The sequence below is a fragment of the Stegostoma tigrinum genome, chromosome 40 (assembly GCF_030684315.1).
Source record: "Stegostoma tigrinum isolate sSteTig4 chromosome 40, sSteTig4.hap1, whole genome shotgun sequence".
NCBI lineage: Eukaryota > Metazoa > Chordata > Chondrichthyes > Orectolobiformes > Stegostomatidae > Stegostoma > Stegostoma tigrinum.
This window is the reverse complement of record NC_081393.1, coordinates 17,873,184-17,892,930: the sequence shown is the minus strand read 5'-3', so window position 1 is coordinate 17,892,930 and position 19,747 is coordinate 17,873,184. Positions and strand designations below refer to the sequence as shown.

General features: G+C 53.8%; 1 protein-coding gene across 1 annotated transcript in view; it reads left to right on the top strand.

Moving 5' to 3' along the window:
- Positions 1 to 2,822: 2,822 nt before the first annotated feature.
- LOC125447963 (PH and SEC7 domain-containing protein 3-like) overlaps positions 2,823 to 19,747 on the top strand; it is a 45,241-nt gene continuing 28,316 nt past the window's right edge. The window contains 9 exon segments of the mRNA XM_059641173.1: positions 2,823 to 2,887; positions 2,889 to 2,972; positions 5,046 to 5,126; positions 5,213 to 5,325; positions 6,182 to 6,240; positions 9,560 to 9,649; positions 11,502 to 11,545; positions 12,959 to 13,134; positions 14,416 to 14,486. Of these exon segments, the coding sequence (XP_059497156.1) occupies positions 2,823 to 2,887; positions 2,889 to 2,972; positions 5,046 to 5,126; positions 5,213 to 5,325; positions 6,182 to 6,240; positions 9,560 to 9,649; positions 11,502 to 11,545; positions 12,959 to 13,134; positions 14,416 to 14,486 (783 nt within the window).

Genomic DNA, 19,747 nt, shown 5'->3' with positions numbered 1-19,747 from the left:
ATTTCTGTGACCATATACATGTCCAGCAGTCTCTTAAATGACCCCAATGACCTTGCTTCCACACTGCTGCTGGCATCGCATTCCATGCTCTCACAACTCTCTGTGTGAAGAACCCACCTCTGACATCCCCTCTATACTTTCCTCCAACCAGCTTAAAACTATGACCCCTCGTGCTAGACATTTCTGCCCTGGGAAATAGTCTCTGGCTATCAACTCTATCTATGCTCTCACTTTGTCTTATATTCCTCAGTTAGGTCCCCTCTCCTCCTCCTTTTCTCCAATGAAAAAAGTCCGAGCTCCGTCAACCTCTCTTCATAAGATAAGCCCTCCAGTCCAGGCAGCATCCTGGTATACCTCCTGAACCCTCTCCAAAGCATCACATCTTTCCTATAATAGGGCGACCAGAACTGGACGCAGTATTCCAAGTGCGGTCTAACCAAAGTTTTTATAGAGCTGCAAAAAGATCTCACGACTCTTAAACTCAATCCCCCTGTTAATGAAAGCCAAAACACCATATGCTTTCTTAACAACCCTGTCCACTTGGGTGGCCATTTTAAGGGATCTATGTATCTGCACACCAAGATCCCTCTGTTCTCCCACGCTGCCAAGAATCCTATCCTTAATCCTGTACTCAGCTTTCAAATTCGACCCTTCCAAAATGCATCACCTCGCATTTATCCAGGTTGAACTCCATCTGCCACCTCTCAGCCCATCTCTGCATCTGTCAATGTCCCGCTGCAGCCTACAACAGCCCTCTATACTGTCAACGACACCTCCAACCTTTGTGTCGTCTGCAAACTTGCTGACCCATCCTTCAATCCCTCATTCAAGTCATTAATAAAAATTACAAACAGTAGAGGCCCAAGGACAGAGCCCTGTGGAACTCCACTCACCACTGACTTCCAGGCAGAATATTTTCCTTCTACTACCACTCGCTGCCTTCTGTTGCCAGCCAATTCTGGTATCCAAGCAGCTAAGTTCCCCTGTATCCATTCCTCCTGACCTTCTGAATGAGCCTACCATGGGGAACCTTATCAAATGCCTTACTGAAGTCCATATACACCACATCCACAGCTCGACCCTCATCAACTTTTCTAGTCACATCCTCAAAGAACTCGATAAGGTTTGTGAGGCATGACCTGCCCCTCACAAAGCCGTGTTGACTGTATTTGATCAAGCCATGCTCTTCCAGATGGTCATAAATCCTATCCCTCAGAATCCTTTCTAACACCTCGCAGACGACAGACGTGAGACTTACTGGTCTATAAGATGAGGGGAGAGAGGGAGATGGGGGGGAGAGAGGGAGATGGTGGAGAGAGAGGGAGATTTGGGGAGAGAGGGAGATGTGAGGAGAGAGGGAGATGGTGGGAGAGAGGGAGATGTGGGGAGAGAGGGAGATGTGGGGAGAGAGGAGATGGGGGGAGAGAGGGAGATGGTGGGGGAGAGAGGGAGGTGTGAGGAGAGAGGTGTGGGGCAGAGAGGGAGATAGGGGGAGAGAGAGTGGGGGGCAGAGAGGGGAGAGTGAGAGAGAGAGAAAGAGTGGGGGGGTTGAGGTGAGAGAAAGGGGTAGACAGAGAGAGAATGAGAAGGGAGAAGGAGCGAGGGGGGAGAGAGATAGGGTAAGACAGAGTTGGGGGAGGAGAGGGGTGGGAGAGAGTGGAGGGGAGAATGGAGGAGAGATTGGGGTGGAGAGAGAGAGATGCGGGTGGCGAGGGGGAAGAGAGGGAGAGAGGTGATGTGTGAGGCAGAGCTAGAGAGAGGGGAGAGAGAGAGGGGAAGGGAGAGATCGGAGTGAGGGGGAGGGGGGATGAAGAGAAAGAGAAGAGGGTAGGGAGAGAGAGAGAAGGGGGATGGTGAAGAGGGAAGTGAGAAAGAGAGAGAGGGAGAGACAGAGAAAGAAACCGAGAGGGAGAAGGGGAGAGAGGGAGGAGAGAGAGCAACAGAGGGTGAGAGAGGGGGAGACAGGGAGGGGGACACAGAGAGAGAGAGAGAGAGAGAGTGGGAGAGGGGAGGAGACTGGGAGGGGACAGAGAGGGAGACAGAGGGTGGGAGGGGAGAAGGGAGGGGGACACGAGAGAGGGAGACAGAGGGTGGGAGGGGAGACAGGGAGGGGGAACACAGAGAGAGGGAGACAGAGGTGGGAGGGGAGACAGGGAGGGGACACAGAGAGAGGGAGACAGAGGGTGGAGAGGGGAAGACGGGAGGGGGACAATAGAGAGAGAGATAGAGAGAGAGAGAGGGTGGGAGAGGGGGAGACAGGGAGGGGGACACGGAGAGAGGGACACAGAGGGAGGGAAAGGGGGAGCAAGGAGGGGGACACGGAGAGAGAGAGACAGAGGGTGGGAGAGGGGGAGACAGGGAGGGGGACGAGAGAAGAGAGAGAGAGAGAGAGAGAGAGAGGGGTGGGAGAGGGGGAGATAGGGAGGGGGACAACAGAGAGAGAGATACAGTGGGTGAGAGACGAGGAGCCAGTGAAGGGTTCACAGAGAGAGGAGACAGAGGGTGGGAGGGGAGAAGGGAGGGGGAGAGAGAGAAGAGAGAGAGAGAGAGAGGAAGAGAGAGAGGGTGGGAGAGGGGGAGAGAGGGAGGGGGACACAGAGAGAGGGAGACAGGGAGGGGGACACTGGGGTGTGACTGGTGGGGGTCGCTAGGCCTCGGGCATTGAGGACGACAGTGTTTTGCGGTCACCGTGGGCCAAGGTGGGATTTGAATGGCGGCATGTTGGCGCCACTCTTCTGCTCGGCTCTGACCTTGGGCTGTTCCTCCCACTCGTGCGAACACAGTGACCTGGTCGAGATGGACGTCGAGCCGGAGAGTCGGGGATGAGAGGGCGGCTCGCTGCGGAAAAGGCCGGCCTGAAAGCTTCGCTGGCGAATGGCGCCAGGCCGACCAGAGGTGGCAAAACGGTTAGCGTTGAGGCTGTACCATCAGGATGGATTCAAGAGGATGAGGTCGCCCTACTTGGAAAAGAAGTAGGTCCATCGTTTTGCTTCCGATTGGCGGGGGGTGAGGTGCGCGGGAGCAGGAGTTGACGCTAAGCAGGTTGGCGGAACAGAGAAGCAGCCATTTTGTCCTCAGAGGCCCAAAATTGTGAGGTTTCTCATCCTGATGACCCTCCGGGCGCTTCATTCCCGATGGCTCTTCCTCTGAATTATTTCTTAAATCTCTCAAAACCTCCTGCCGTCGCTTCTAAATGACACCCAGCACCCCCCCCCCTCCCCCGGCCAACTGCCGACCCCGTTATTGACTTCTCTAACGCCCCAGGTGCTCTTCGCCTCCCCCCACCGCCTCCGGGTCACTATGGCGCCCCCCCCCCCCCCGCCGCCAACCACCCACCACGCCAGCAAATCCGGTTTCCCTCCCAACCCGCCTGGGATGGCCCGCTCCCTGTGTCCGAGGGTGGCGGCAACCTCCCTGCTTTCCCCGCACCAACCCCACCCGCACCGCCACCCCCCCCCCCAACAAACCCCACACTCCCAACAGCAACCACACCCCCCCGCCAACCCCCACAAACCCCGCATCACTCCAACAGCTCCCCACCCCCCAATCCCCACACCCACCCGCAAGGTGCCTTCAGAGACATTCTGATGCCCAAGGTGCTAAGCAAATGCTAGAGGGTGTTGTTATGCGCGCAGATCAACTGGGCCCAGCACCTGGGGTCAGAGGGAGAGGAGAGAGAGAGAGAGAGAGAGAGAGAGAGGAGAGAGAGAGGGAGAGAGAGAGGAGAGGGGCTGCGGCAGGAGAGAGAGAGGGGGAGAGAGAAAGAGAGAGAGAGGGAGGCGGGGCGGGAGAGAGGAGAGAGAGTGGGGGAGAGGAGAGATGGGGGAGACAAAGAGAGAGAGGAGAGAGATGGGGGAGAGAAAGAGAGAGGGGGGGAAAGAGAAAGACAGAGAGAGTGGAGAGAGGGGGAGAGAGAGAGAGGAGAGAGAGAGAGAGGGGGAGAGAGAGAGAGAGAGAGAGAGGAGGAGAGAGAGAGAGGGGAGGAGAGAGATGAGAGAGAGGGGAGACAGAAAGAGAGAGGGGGAGAGAAGGAGAGAGAAATAGAGAGAGAGGATAGAGAAGAGGGGAGTGAAGAGATGGGCGGTGGGGGGGAGAGAGAGATAGAGAGAGGGAACCGAGAGCGAGACGGGGAGAAAGCAACGGAGGGTGGGAGAGGGGTGAGACAGGGAGGGGTCTGTTACTCTCTCTCCCCGTCTCCCTCTCGGTTCTCTCCCCCTCCTCTCTCTCTTTCAGTGTTCCCGAACTGAGGCTGTGAAAATTTCAAACATCGAGGCCCAGTTTCGCGATTTCTGTTACGATTTTACCCCCTATCCCCTCCAAATCGACACACAGCTCTGCCCCCCCCCCCCCACCCACCCACACAGCTCTCTGTCCCAAAGACTCCCAAAACCCCCCGAGAGAAGAAATTCCTCCCCATCTCAGCCTTAGTTGGTGTCCCCTTTACTCTGAGGATGTGCCCTCTGGTCCTGGACTCTCCCGCAAGAGGGAGCGACCCTCTCAGCATTGACCCTGTCGATATATTTCAATGGGATCGCCTCTCATCCTCCTAAACTCAGAGAATCAGAGTCCCAGAGGCAGCAGGAACTGCAGATGCTGGAGAATCTGTGATTACAAGGTGTGGAGCTGGATGAAACAGCAGGCAAGCAAGCACATCAGAGGAGCAGGGAAGCTGGCGTTTCTGAAGAAGGCTCTAGACCCGAAGCGTCAGCTTTCCTGCCCCTCTGATGCTGCCTGGCCCGCTGTGTCATCCAGCTCCACACCTTGTTATCGCTGTGTTAGAGTCCTGACCTGTTTAGCCTTTTCCCAGAAGACAATCCTCCATCGGGGATCGTCCCAGTGAACCTTCTCGGAGCTGCCTCCGACAAAGTGATATCTTTGTTAAATAGTGGGGGGGGGATTGGCGGACGGTTCAGGCTGGGGGTGGGGTGGGTGGGGGGGGTGACCATTACCTACAGTGAGCAATTAAATGTTACTTTCAGGACATTGAACGAGATTTGACAGTGGGGTTTACCTTCTTCCGATCTCTCCTCTGCCCTCCATTTTAGCAATGATTTCAGTCGAATGGTAGCTGAGGAATACCTGCAGCTCTTCGACTTCACCGAGATGTCTCTCGATCAAGCGCTGAGGTAAGGTTGTCTTGCTTGGGTTCTGGGCCGGTGGACCTGAACGCGCGCAGAAACGCTTCCACGATGCTGTTGCCTTATTCCCACAGGACGTTCCTGATGGCTTTCGTCCTGACCGGAGAGACTCAGGAAAGGGAGCGAGTGCTCAGTCATTTCTCCGGCCGTTTCCAGCGGTGCAACCCCGATCTCTTCGACGACGGAGGTGGGGCGGCGTGAACTTCCGGTCCTCTTTTCCTTTTCGCGGCTCTGTTCTCATTTCCCAGGATCCCCCCCGCGTGACGAGAGCCTCCCTTTTTGTGGAAACGTCGGGAAATCGCGGGCTGGAGGCGCTTCCCTCGGCGGCGCGTCCCTCCCCGCCCCGTTCAAGCTGATTGTGGACTGAAACCACCCCCCCAACCGACTCGCGCCTCCCCCCCCCAAACACACCACTTTCACTCTTCGATCCCTTTAGCCCCAAGAACTATACCCAACTCCTTCCTGAAAGCATCCTGACCACTTTCTGTGGAAGAGAATTCCCCCCAATTCTCTGGATGATGACGTTTCTCCTCATCTCAGTCCTATTCCCGTGTCCTTAAACTGTGAAACACCCCCCACCCGCTGGATCCTGGCCTGCCAGCGCCCCCCCCAACCCTAGGTCATCAGGAAGATCCTTCACCCCGACTAGTCCATGTTAGAATTCAAATTCTGAGAGTTTCCCCATTTTATTCTCTTAAACTCCAGTGAATACATCACCTAACCCGATCTACTCCCCTCATCCGTCATTCCCAGGAATCAGTCTGGCAAACCCTTCGCTGCTCTCCCTCCCTCGCCAAAGCCCCCTCCCATCAGATAAGGAGAACCCCGCCTCAAACCTCCAACACACACCATACTCCAGGGTGTGGTGTCTCCCTGACCAAGAGGACATCACTCCTCCTGTACTCCATCCTCTTGGGAACAAGGCGACTGAGTTGGGGGGGGGGGGTGGGTTTTGGGTTTGCTTTCGACAAGATGGGCCGAGAGGCCTCATTTGAAACACTGAAAGAACGTCGGCAAATCTGTTCCCTCTGTTTTTTTGGCAGATGCGGTCCACACCATCACTTGTGCCCTGATGCTTTTAAATACAGATCTTCACGGGCAGGTAGGTCTGCAAATTGTACGAAGAACGTTTCTGGCGATGATTTTAGGAGCTCGCAATGCGGGGAACGTACGTGAGACCCACCCCCAGATGCACGGAGACCAAGAGAACAGTCGGGCTGGGGTCTCAATACTCATCACCCAAGTGGGGTGCCAACGGTTAGATATTGCGGTAAAGTGTGCCAATTAATGGCCAAGTGGAACAGAGGTTGTACAGAAAGGAAGGCAGACAGGAAGCGAGTGCTTCCTCAGCTCACCTGAGAGTGGAAAGCCCTTGCGACGGGGCTTTTAGTGCTCGACTGCTCCTGCACAGCGTTTAGAATTGGCATGTTGCATTTCACCAAGTCCCACCACAGTGATTGAACCAAAATGTACCCGCTCACGCTCCCCTTGGACCACAGCCCACCCACTCGACGATTCTGTCACCTCGTGACCTATAGTGCCACCCCCCGACGGTGTGGGCCGTTCGGCCAGCGAGTCCACGCCGACCCTGTGGACAGCATCCTGCCCTATCCCTGTAATCCTGCATTTCCCCATGGCACACCCACCCTAACCTGCACATCCCTGGGCACTATGGGTTATTTAGCACGGCCAACCCACCCTAACCTGCACATCCCTGGGCACTATGGGTTATTTAGCACGGCCAACCCACCCTAACCTGCACATCCCTGGGCACTATGGTTATTTAGCACGGCCAATCCACCCTAACCCGCCCATCCCTCAGCACTATGGGTAATTTAGCACGGCCATTCCACCGTTACCCGCACATCCCTGGGCACGATGGGTAATTTAGCTTGGCCCTTCCACCCTAACCTGCACATCCCTGGGCACTATGGGTAATTTAGCACGGCCAATCCGCCCGAACCTGCACATCCCTGGGAACTATGGGTAATTTAGCACGGCCAATCCACCCTAACCTGCACATCCCTGGGCACTATGGGTTATTTAGCACGGCCAATCCACCCTAACCTGCACATCCCTGGGCACTATGGGTTATTTAGCACGGCCAACCCACCCTAACCTGCACATCCCTGGGCACTATGGGTTATTTAGCACGGCCAATCCACCCTAACCCGCCCATCCCTCAGCACTATGGGTAATTTAGCACGGCCATTCCACCGTTACCCGCACATCCCTGGGCACTATGGGTAATTTAGCTTGGCCCTTCCACCCTAACCTGCACATCCCTGGGCACTATGGGTAATTTAGCACGGCCAATCCGCCCGAACCTGCACATCCCTGGGAACTATGGGTTATTTAGCACGGCCAACCCACCCTAACCTGCACATCCCTGGGCACTATGGGTTATTTAGCACGGCCAATCCACCCTAACCCGCCCATCCCTCAGCACTATGGGTAATTTAGCACGGCCATTCCACCGTTACCCGCACATCCCTGGGCACTATGGGTAATTTAGCTTGGCCCTTCCACCCTAACCCGCACATCCCTGGGCACTATGGGTAATTTAGCTTGGCCCTTCCACCCTAACCCGCACATCCCTGGGCACTATGGGTAATTTAGTACAGCCAATCCGCCCTAACCCGCACATCCCTGGGCACTATGGGTAATTTATCATGGCCAATCCACCCTAACCTGCACATCCCCGGGCACTATGGGTAATTTAGCACGGCCAATCCACCCTAATGTGCACATCACTGGGCAGGATGCGAAAATTGGCACGGCCAATCCACTCTAACCCGCACATCCCTGGGCACTATGGGTAATTTAGCTTGGCCATTCCACCCTTACCCGCACATCCCTGGGCACTATGGGTAATTTAGCTCGGCCAATCCACCCTAACCTGCTCATCCCTGGGCACTATGGGTAATTTAGCACGGCCAACCCACCTGAACCTGTACATCCCTGGGCACTATGGGTAATTTAGCACGGCCAATCCACACTAACCTGCGCATCCCTGGGCACTATGGGTAATTTAGCATGGCCAACCCACCCTAACCTGCACATCCCTGGGCCCTATGGGTAATTTAGCACAGCCAACCCACCTGAACCTGCACATCCCTGGGCACTATGGGTAATTTAGCACGGCCAACCCACCTGAACCTGCACATCCCTGGGCACTATGGGTAATTTAGCACGGCCAACCCACCGTAACCTGCACATCCTTAGGAATGTGGGCGCCATCGGGAGCACCCGGAGGATACCCACCCAGACACGGGGAGAATGAGCAAACTCCACACAGACAGTCGCCCGTGGCTGGAATTGAGCCCGGGTTCCTGGCGCCGTGACGCCGCAGTGCGAACCACTGAGATACCCACCGTCAAGGAGATTGTCAAAATGTCCTCTCGTTCGAAGGATCAAGAGTTCTGGATGGGGGCAGCTCCAACAATACTCGAGGAGGCTGACACCATCCAGGGACAGAGCAGCGCACCCCGCCCCCCCCAACCCCCCCCTCCCGCTCGATTGGTCCCACATCCACAAACATCCCAAACACCTCCCCCCCACCACCGACGCTCAGTCGCAGCAGTGTGTACCATCTACAAGATGCCCTGCAGCGACTCACCGAGGCACCTTAGACAGCACCTTTCAAACCCACCACCAACTTCCATCCAGAAGGACAAGGGGCAGCAGGTACATGGGAACACCCCACCCCCCCCGCCGCAAACTCACCCTCCGAGCCCCTCACCGTCCCCGACTTGGGAAATATATCGGCTGTTCCTTCAGCGTTGCTGGGTCAGAATCCCGGGACACCCTTCCCTGGAGCACTGCGTGGGGGTCTCTACAGCACACGGGACTGCAGCTGCTCACCCCCACCTTCTCAAGGGGGTGCAATTAGGGATGGAAAAGGGGGGCAATAACGGTTGGGCCCAGCCAGCGAAGCCCACGTGCCACAAGTGAATAAGGAAGGTCAAGGGGTCATTGACTTAAAGTGAACGGCAGGAGGTTTTGAAGGGATATGAGGAATATATTTTCATACAAAGGAAGGTGGAGGGAGTCTGGAATGCACACCCAGGGAGGATAAACTCACAACAGTTACAAAGGGCCTGAGTGAACACAACATTCCAGGCTTCAGGCCTAGTGCGGGAAAGTGGGACCCCGTGTCGATTTAAGAAGGTGTAGAGCTGGATGAACACAGCAGGCCAAGCAGCATCAGAGGAGCTGGAAAGCCTAGATCCAGGCCCGAAACGTCAGCTTTTGTGCTCCTGAGATGCTGCTTGGCCTGCTGTGTCCATCCAGCTCCACACCTTGTTATCTCAGATTCTGCAGCATCTGCAGTCCCTGCTACCTATTGTTCCTCCCCGATGCTCCCTGGAAATTATAGCTTATGTTCTCTCCTTCCCAATTCTTTTTGATCGCTTTTCCAGAATCTCGGGAAAAGTATGTCGAGTCAAGATTTCGTAGCAAACTTGGAAGGAATGAACAATGGGAAGGATTTTCCAAAAGACCTGCTGAAGGTAATTTATTTTGTCCCTCTTCAATTTCCTCTCTCTGGTGGCGTCCTCAAGTGAAGATCTTCACTCTTTTCTTGGGATAAAGATTGGGAAAATTTGGCATTCTGCCAAGTTACGTTCCCTCAAAACGTCCAGCGTCTGTTTATATTGGAAGGCATCGGATAGACAGCGCAGAGACAGGCCATTCTGCCCAAACGCTCCCTGCTGGTCTTTATGCTCTATTTGCATCCCAGTTACATATCCTCCTTGAAATCTACCGGACTGTCGATCCTTTCCAGATAGAGTCGGAAACAGGCCCTTCAGCACAACTCGTCCGTGCTGACCACCCATCCCAATCTGACCTAGTCCCATTTGCCAGCATTTGGCCCCTATCCCTCTAAACCCTTCCTATCCATGTCCCCATCCAGATGCCTTTTAAATGCTGTCTCTGTACCAGCCCCCACCCCTTCCTCTGGCAGCTCGGTCCATACACACACCACCCTCTGTGTGAAAAAGTTACCCCTCAGGTCCCTTTTAAATCTTTCCCCTCTCACCTTAAACCCATGCCCCTCTAGTTTTGGACTCTGGGGGGAAAAGACCTTCACTATTCACCCTGTCCATGCCCCTCATGGTTTTATAAACCTCTATACGGTCACCCCCTCAGCCTCTGATGATCCAGGGAAAATAGCCCCAGCCTCTCCAACCTCTCCCTATGGCTCAAACCCTCCGATCCCAGCGACATCCTGGCTAATCTTTTCTGCCCCATTCCAAGTTCAACAGCATGAATTGGAAGGCTGTAAAAGGGATTTGGGTTAGACGCTGGCAAATGGGACTAAGCTCAGATTGGGACGTCTGGTCGGCATAGACGAGTTGGGCCGAAGGGCCAGTTTCTGTGCTGTAACACAATCCAACTGACCGAGCCTCAGAATCATGGGCATTCCAAATTCTGGATGCCTTCAGGCCTCGGGGTGAAGGACGTATAACAATCTCTGGGGCCAAAAAATGCGTTTTCGACTGAATTGAAGTTCCCGAATCCTCCCTAACAGCAGGGGCTCGCCTCTTGTAAAAATCTGAGGGCTAACGAAAGGAGGAGACAAGGGGATCTGTAAACTTTTCGGCCGCGCAATGAGGCCAGCAAATTTCGAAAACTGCTCCCGAATTAAATAGCGACGTATTTGCCAAACAACGCAAGCGAATAGCGCAGGTCCCCCTGTGTTGGATTTCTACGTGCGTGAATGCAGATGTCAGGCTCTATTCTGTCTGGGGGTTCAGACGAAGGAGTATGTCTGATTGGAAGCTGTGAATTAGGGTGTTGGCAATGCAGACCGTGGCGAGGATGTCTCCTCTGGTGGGGACAATCTGGAATGAGAGAGTTTCAGGGGACAGCATCGGGCAGATTTAAAATTGAGATGAGGAGGAATTAATTCTCCGAAAGGGTCGTGAATCTGTGGAGCTCGTTACCCCAGAGTGCGGAGGGTGAGGGGATAGTGAGTAAATGTAAGGAGGGGATAGATTTTTAATCAGTAACGGGAGAAAAAGACCAGGGAAGTGGAATGGAGGCCGAGATGAGATCAGGGATGATGGTATAGAATGGTTGATGGACTGAATGGCCTCCTCCCGCTAATATGAGATGTCATCTATATTTAACCTCAATTAAAATTTCACAATAATCAGAGGGAGATCCTCGCCTGGCCTTCTGAAGGAGAACATACAGGATGAAAGCTCAGATTCACAATATTAGTTATTGATCTGCTGGTGTGCCTCAAGTTAGGTGCGCAATAATTTTTGTGATATGTGAGGGTGTGTTAAGTTCCAACGGGAATGTCTTTGCTCCACACTTTTCAACGTTTATTTTCCCTTTGTTTCTGCTTCCTAGGCCTTGTACCAATCAATCAAAACCAAAAAACTGGAATGGGCAGTGTAAGTAGCGATATTCAACTCTTCTGGCAGATTCAGGGGTTATCTCTCTCTTATCGTCGAAATGAAACGTTTCTTTATCCCTTCGAGATGTGGACATCGCTGGCCAGGCCCAGTATTTATTGTCCCGTTTCCCCCCCCACCGCCAGTTGCCCCCACCCTTGAGAAGGTGGGGGGTGAGCCACTGCAGTGTAGGGACCCTCACACGGTGCCCTCGGGGAGGGAGTCCCAGGATTCTGACCCAGCGACGCTGAAGGAACGGCCGATATATTTCCCAAGTCGGGGACGGTGAGGGGCTCAGAGGGTGAGCTTGCGGCGGGGGGGGGGGTGGTGTTCCCATGTACCTGCTGCCCCTTGTCCTTCTGGATGGAAGTGGGTGGTGGGTTTGGAAGGTGCTGCCTGAGGGGCCTCGGTGAGTCGCTGCAGGGCATCTTGTAGATGGGACACACTGCTGTGACTCAGTGTCAGTGGTGGGGGGAGTGGGATGTTTGTGGGTGTGGGGCCTATCGAGCAGGGGGCTGCTCTGTCCCTGGATGGTGTCGAGCTTCTCAAGTGTTGTTGGAGCTGCCCCCATCCGGGGCAAGTGGGGGAGTATTCCATCGCCCTCCTGACATGTGTCTTGTCAATGGTGGGACAGGCTTTGGTGGGGGGGGGGTCAGGCGGGCGATGGAATCGCTGCAGCTGCTGTGTTTATCAGGGCTAGAAGATTTAGGCCATTCAGCCCATCAACTCCACTGCACCATTCGATCATAACTGATGTGTTTCTCAACCCTGTTCACACTGTACCCTTTGACCCCCCCATGACCCTCTCTATCTCTGTCTTGAAGACACTCAGTGACTTGCCTCCCCCACAGCCCTCTGCAGTAATGATTCCCACAGATTCACTTCCCTCTGGCTGAAGAAATTCCTCCCCATCTCAGTTCTAAAGGGCCGTCCCTTCACCCTGAGGCTGTGCCCTCAGGTCCGAGTCTCTCCTACTGAGCGGGAACATTTTCTCCCCGTCCCCTCTATCCAGGCCTCTCAGTGTTCTGTACGTTTCAGTCAGATTCCCACCTCATCCTTCTCAACCCCATCGAGCACAGACCCAGAGTCCTCACCCGCTCCTCATACGAAAAGGCCCTCACCCCCGGGATCATTCTTATAAAACCCCTCTGGACCCCCCCTCCAAAGCCAGCTCATCCTTCCTTAGATAAGGGGCCCAAAACCGCTCCCAATATTCCAAACGCGGCCTGACCCAGAGCCTGATACAGCCTCAGCAGGACGTCCCTCCTGCTGTACGGTGAGTCAGCTGAAGTTGGTGGTCAATGCTAACGCCCATGCTGGGATGCCCCTGGCGGTCTTGCAAACGGACTCTGAGCATTGGCGCAGGTGCCGCCCTGTTTGCTTTCGCCGCTCATAGCCGCCCTGTTCTTCCAGCGATGAGGACGAGCTGCAGAAGACCATAATGCCCAAGAGCGAGGACCCCCTCGGCGTGACCCGAGTGACGGACAGAGGCAGCCCCTTCCTCGAAGTCCCGCCCGATCAGAAAGCCACCACCTACAAGGAGGGATTTCTCAGCCGCAAAGTCCACGCCGACATCGATGGCAAGAAAAGTGAGTGATTGCGGGGCCGTGGGCCAGGGAGTCTTGCCAACCTGGTTGGGGCTTCTCTCTTAAGCGCTGACCAAGAGGATAGAAGAAGGCCCAGCGGGTCGATATTGTCCACAAGGCCTTCGACAAGGCCCCGCATGTTAGCCTGGCCGGTAAGGTCGGGTCACATGGGCTCCAGGGAGAGCTGGCCCATTGGGAACAAAATGAGCCTGAAAGTCACTAGGTGGCACTGGAGGGTCAGCTTGCAGGCCTGGCGACCATCGATTGGTGCTGGGCCCACCATTGATCGCCATTGACGTAAACAGTTTGGACGAGAGTACAGGAGGCAGGATAACCCCAGAATTGGTGGTAACGTGAACAGTGAAGAGCATTATCGAGGAGTACAGTGGGCCACAGGGCTGAGGAGTGGCCGATGGAGGTTAATTTAGATCAATGTAAAGTGTTGCATTGTGGGAAGACAAACCAGGGCAGGGCCGACATGGTTCATGGCAGGATGTTGTCCAACAGAGAGAACTTGGGGGGGCAGGTACATAGCTCCCTGAAAGTGGAGTCGCAGGTAGACAGGGCGGTGAGGGAGGTGTTCGGTACGCTCGCCTTTATTGGTCAGTGCGTTGAGTAGAGGGAGTTGGGAGGGTCATGTTGCGGCTCTACAGGACATTGGTTAGGGCCACTTTTGGAATACTGCATTCAATCCCGGTCTCCCTGCTACAGGAAGGATGTTGTTAAACGTGAAAGGGTTCAGAAAAGATTTACAGGGTGTTGGAGGGTTTGAGCTACAGGGAGAGACTGGGGCTGTTTTCCCCGGAGCGTCGGAGGCTGAGGGGGTGACTTTATAGAGGTTTATAACATCATGAGGGGCACGGATAGGGGGAATAGTGAAGGGTGGGGGGAGTCCAAAACTAGAGGGCCATACATTTAAGGTGAGAGGGGAAAGATTGAAAAGGGACCTGAGGGGTAACATTTTCACACAGAGGGTGGTGCGTGTGTGGAACGAGCTGCCAGAGGAAGGGGTGGTGGGGGCTGGTACAGAGACAGCATTTAAAAGGGATCTGGATGGGGACATGGTTAGGAAGGGTTTAGAGGGACAAGGGCCGAAGGCAGGCAAATGGGAATGGATTAATTTAGGATACCTGGGCATCATGGATGAGGTGGGCCGAAGAGTCTGTTTCCATACTGTATGATGTTATGACGCGAGGCAAGCAATTGCGGAGACTTGGGAGCAAAAGGAATCGCGTTGGATTTGGAGAGGCACTCTGCATTTGGACGTTTGGTTGTGTTTTACAGCGCCGTGGGGGAAGAGAAGCTGGAAAACTTTCTACGCTGTACTAAAGGGGACTGTCATCTACCTCATGAAGGTAAGAGTGTGTAGCATCGCCCTTCACCCCCCGTGTTCACAGTGTGCGTCCACCCGAGAAAAACAGTCGCAAACGTCAGTGTACATTCAAAATGGGTTCAGGGAATGGGCAAATGAAGTATAATGTGGGAAAACCGTTCATTTTGGAAGGGAGGGCGAAAGAGCAGCGTATGATTTCAATGGAGAAAGACTGCAGAAAGCTGTAACATCAAGGGGACATGACTGGGAGGGGGGTGTACTTGTACACGAAACACAGAAAGCTCGTACACAGGGACAGCAGGGAATCGGGAACGGCCAATGGAATGTTGGCCCTTATTCTGGGGATTTGGAGAATAAGAGTAGGGAATTCTTACTACAACTGGACCAGGTGCTGGGGGTGTCCACATCTGGAGAACTGTGAGCAGGTTTGGTTCCCCCCAATATTTAAGGAAAGATATCATTTCACTGGAGGCAGCTTGGAGAAGGTTCACTGGGACCATCCCTGGAGATGGAGGGATTGTCTTGTGGGAAAAGGCTAAACAGGTCGGGACTCCAACTGCCTGGAGTTTAGGAGGATGAGAGGCGATCCCATTGAAACATATTGACAGGGTCAATGCTGAGAGGGTGTTCCCTCCTCACGGGAGAGTCTAGGACCAGAGGGCACAGCCTCAGAGTAAAGGGGGCCCCAACTGAAGGCTGAGATGGGGAGGAATTTCTTCTCTTGGTGGGGGAGGGTGATTGGGAGCGTTTGGGACAGAGAGCTGTGCGGGTTGGGGGGGGGCAGATTCCTTTTGCATTTTAAGGTGAGGGCGATAGGTTCTTGAACAGTCCGGGAATCACGGTGGGGAGAGAAAGGGGCAGGAAAGCGGACGTGAGGAACGTGGGATCCTATCGAATAGGGCAGCAGGGTGGAGGGGCCGAGCGGGATCACTCCTGCTCCTCTTCCTCTCTTGAAAGGACTTGGCGGAATGAGCAATGCCGAGAAGTCTGAAACGATTAATTTTGGTGGGAGGTACAAGGGTGAGAGGGAATTTGGGGCTGGAGTGACAAGACAGCTTTGGATGAGAGGGAGAAATCGGAGAGCTGGGAGACCCAGAGGTTTTTCCTAAACGCGTGGGTTTAAAAGTATTGGTGGCTGGTGGCCAGGACGGAATTCTGCTCGGAAGCGGTCAAGATCTGGGACAGACTCACCCAGGCAGCGATGGGAGTAGGCTCCATCCAGAAAGGGGATTAGCGAAATACGTGAAGAGAGGAAAATGAAACTAAAGGGCAGGAGGGGCGGACCAATCATGTGTCGTGCACCCTCTACCCAACACCCCCCACCTCGCCCCAGCGGGGAGATAAGGGCTGAATGGCCTCCTTTGAGGAAGAGGAAATGGTTTGATCACTTCCGATGCTGTTCCCGGGCATTTTCGCCCGCCAATAGGAGGATGGTGATTCCTCCGTAGATGTTCATGGTCCTGGGGGAGGTGAGGTGCATCATGGAGTCGTACGGCACAGAATCAGATCCAACGAGTCCGTTATCCCAAACCAAACTAGCCCCCACCTGCTGGCTCCTGGCCCATATCCCCTCAATCCTTTCCTATTCATGTACTTATTCAAATGTCTTTTATATGTTGTAACTGTACCCCATTCACCGCTTCCTCTGGAAGCTCATTCCACACACGGACCATTCTCTGTGTAAAAAAAAATGCACCCCATGTCTTTTTAAATCTCTCTCCTCTCACCTTATGAATATGCCCCCAGTCTTGAAATCCCCATCCTAGAGGAAGGGCACCTGCCACAAACCCTATCTATACCCCTCATGATTTTATAAACCTCTATAAGGTCTCTGCTCAACCTCCTACACACCAGGCAAAATGCCCCAGCCTCTCCTTATAACTCAAACCTTCCCATTCCAGGCAACATCCCGGTAAATCTCTTCCGAACCCTCTCCAGCTTCATAACATCCTTCCTATAACAGGGAGACCAGAATTGGACACAGTGCTCCAGAAGGGGCCTCACCAACGTCCCTGTACAACCTCAACATGACATCCCCAACTCCTCGACTCTGAGCGATGAACACCTTAACCCCGCTGTCTACACCTGACGCAAACTTCAAAGAATTATGTACCTGAACCTCCTAGGTCTCTCTGCTCTACAGCACTACCCCAAACCCCCACCATTAATTGTATAAGCCCTGCCCTGGTTTGTTTCACCAAAATGCAACACCTCACATTTATCCAAATTAAACTCCATCTGCCACCCCTCAGCCCCGTTGGCCCAATTGATCAAGACCTCTCTGTAACCTTCGATAATCTTCTTCACCGTCCACTGTCCCACCAACCTTGGGGTCATCTGCGAACTTACTAACCGTACTGCCTACATTCTCATCTGAATCGTTTATGTAAATGACAAACATAAGAGGACCCGGAATCAGTGGCCCTCTGATTTTACCTCAGGGCCTGAGTGCAGAATCATAGAATCCCTACAGTGGGGAAGCAGGCCATTCAGCCCATCAAGTCCTCACCGACCTTCTGAAGAACATCCCACCCAGACCCCCTCCTTATCCTTTCCCACACTAGATACTACAGGCAATTTAGCACGGCCAACCCAACCTAACCCGCACATCCCTGGGCACTATGGGTAATTTAGCACGGCCAACCCAACCTAACCCGCACATCCCTGGGCACTATGGGTAATTTAGCACGGTCAACCCAACCTAACCCGCACATCCCTGGGCACTATGGGTAATTTATCATGGCCAACCCAACGTAACCCGCACATCCCTGAGCACTATGGGTAATTTACCACGGCCAATCCACCCCAACTCGCACATCCCTGGGCACTATGGGTAATTTAGCACGGCCAACCCACCCTAACCCGCACATCCCTGGGCACTATGGGTAATTTAGTACGGCCAACCCAACCTAACCTGCACATCCCTGGGCACTATGGGTAATTTATCATGGCCAACCCACCCTAACCTGCACATCCCTGGGCACTATGGGTAATTTAGCATGGCCAACCCACCCTAACCTGCACATCCCTGGGCACTATGGGTAATTTAGTACGGCCAACCCACCCTAACCCGCACATCCCTGGGCACTATGGGTAATTTAGTACGGCCAACCCAACCTAACCTGCACATCCCTGGGCACTATGGGTAATTTAGTACGGCCAACCCACCCTAACCCGCACATCCCTGGGCACTATGGGTAATTTAGTACGGCCAACCCAACCTAACCTGCACATCCCTGGGCACTATGGGTAATTTAGCATGGCCAACCCACCCTAACCTGCACATCCCGGGGCACTATGGGTAATTTATCCTGGCCAACCCACCCTAACCTGCACCTCTCTGGGCACTATGGGTAATTTAGCACGGCCAATCCACCCTAATCAGCACATCCCTGGGCACTATGGGTAATTTAGCACGGCCAATCCACCCTAACGTGCACATCCCTGGGCACTATGGGTAATTTAGCAAGGCCAACGCAGCCTAACCTGCACATCCCTGGGCACTATGGGTAATTTAGCACGGCCAACGCAGCCTAACCTGCACACCTTCGGACTGTGGGAGGAATCCAGAGCACCTGGAGGAAACCCACAGTGGGAGAATGTGCAAACCCCAACACAAGGGGATAAGGTGGTAAAGAAGGCGTATGGCACACTTGCCTTCATCGGTCGGGGCACTGAGTATAAGAGTTGGCAAGCCATGTTGTATAAAACTTCAGTGAGGTTGCAGCTGGAGCACTGTGGGCAGTTCTGCTCACCACACTATAGGAAGGATGTGGAGGCTTTGGAGAGGGTGCAGGAGATGTTTACCAGGACGTTGCCTGGATTGGAGTGTATCAGCTATAAGAAGAGGTTGGACAAACTCAGAATGGCGTGTTGGAGGTGATCTGATAGAAGTCTGTAACATTACGAGAGGTGTGGATAGTCAGTGCCTTTTACCCAGGGTGGAAATGTCAAATATCAGGGGGGCTTAGGTTTAAGGTGAGAGGGGGAAAGTTTAAAGGAGGGGAGCGAGGCAAGCTTTTTAACATAGAGGGTGGTACATACCTGCAACGCCAGGAGCGGGGGGGTAGAAGCAGAGTCAATTCCAATGTCTCAGGGGTACTTAGACAGGCACATGAATAGGCAGAGGGCAGAGGGATACAAACCACACGCAGGCAAATGGGATTAGTTTACATTGTGTGTGTGTGTGTGTGGCATTGAGATGTGTTCGGAAGTCCATGTCTTGTAGGATTCTGGTGATGAGCTCCTTCGTGATCTGAACAGCACAGCGACCGTCTGTGATCTCAGTGATCGCACTTGCAAGAACTACTCTCTAATTCGAGACCAATCTCACAAATTCCCACCTTGAATGCTCAGACATTCCGAGTGCTCATTCCCAGTCCTGTTTCTAGGCTGCGAGGTTTCCTGTCTCTGCCACCCACCCATTTCAGGTTCTCACCTCCCTCTGGGTGAAAACATTTTCCTTAAATTCCACCCCCCCCCCCCACTAAGTTTCCGGTCTTTCGAATGATTCCCCATTTATCATTGACCCTTCGACTTTCTATTGCCCCCCTGCCCAGGCCCTACATAATCCTAAAGGCCTCCACCAGGGCCTCCCTCAGCCTCCTCTGGTCCAAAGAAACAGCCCTAACTGGACCACCCTCCCATCACCTCAGTTCCTGTCCCCTGGCCAGGGTGCCGTCTAAAGGAACTCGCTAACTGGACATACAAAGATACAGCAAGCTCAGTCGAAGCCTTAGCTGCGAGCATCCATGCGGCCATAGCTTTGTGAAGGCCTCGGCCCTGCTGTGGGAAAATGGCGGATTTAGGCTCGTGTCAGGGGGCTAGGCCCGTCTGAAGGCATGCAGATGAACCTACGTTGCGTGAGGCTCTCACCGCAGGCGATTGTAATGTTTGGGCCAACAAGTTGGGGGTCGGGGGAAGCTAAATTCAGGGTCAAACATGGGACAAGGGCTGGCCTATTCCCAGGCTATTCATCTCGGAGAGGAATGGAGCTGGGAGCTAGGGCAATAAATTTTGGATTGCAGACCAAAAACAGTACCTTCAGGCTTCTCAATGGTAAAGCATCATCTTGAAAGTGGAGTTGCAGGTAGACAGGGCGGTGAGGAAGGTGTTCGGTACGCTCGCCTTTATTGGTCAGTGCGTTGAGTATAGGGAGTTTGGAGGGTCATGTTGGGGCTGCACAGGACATTGGTTAGGGCCACTTTTGGAATACTGCGTTCAATCCCGGTCTCCCTGCTGCAGGAAGGATGTTGTTAAACGTGAAAGGGTTCAGAAAAGATT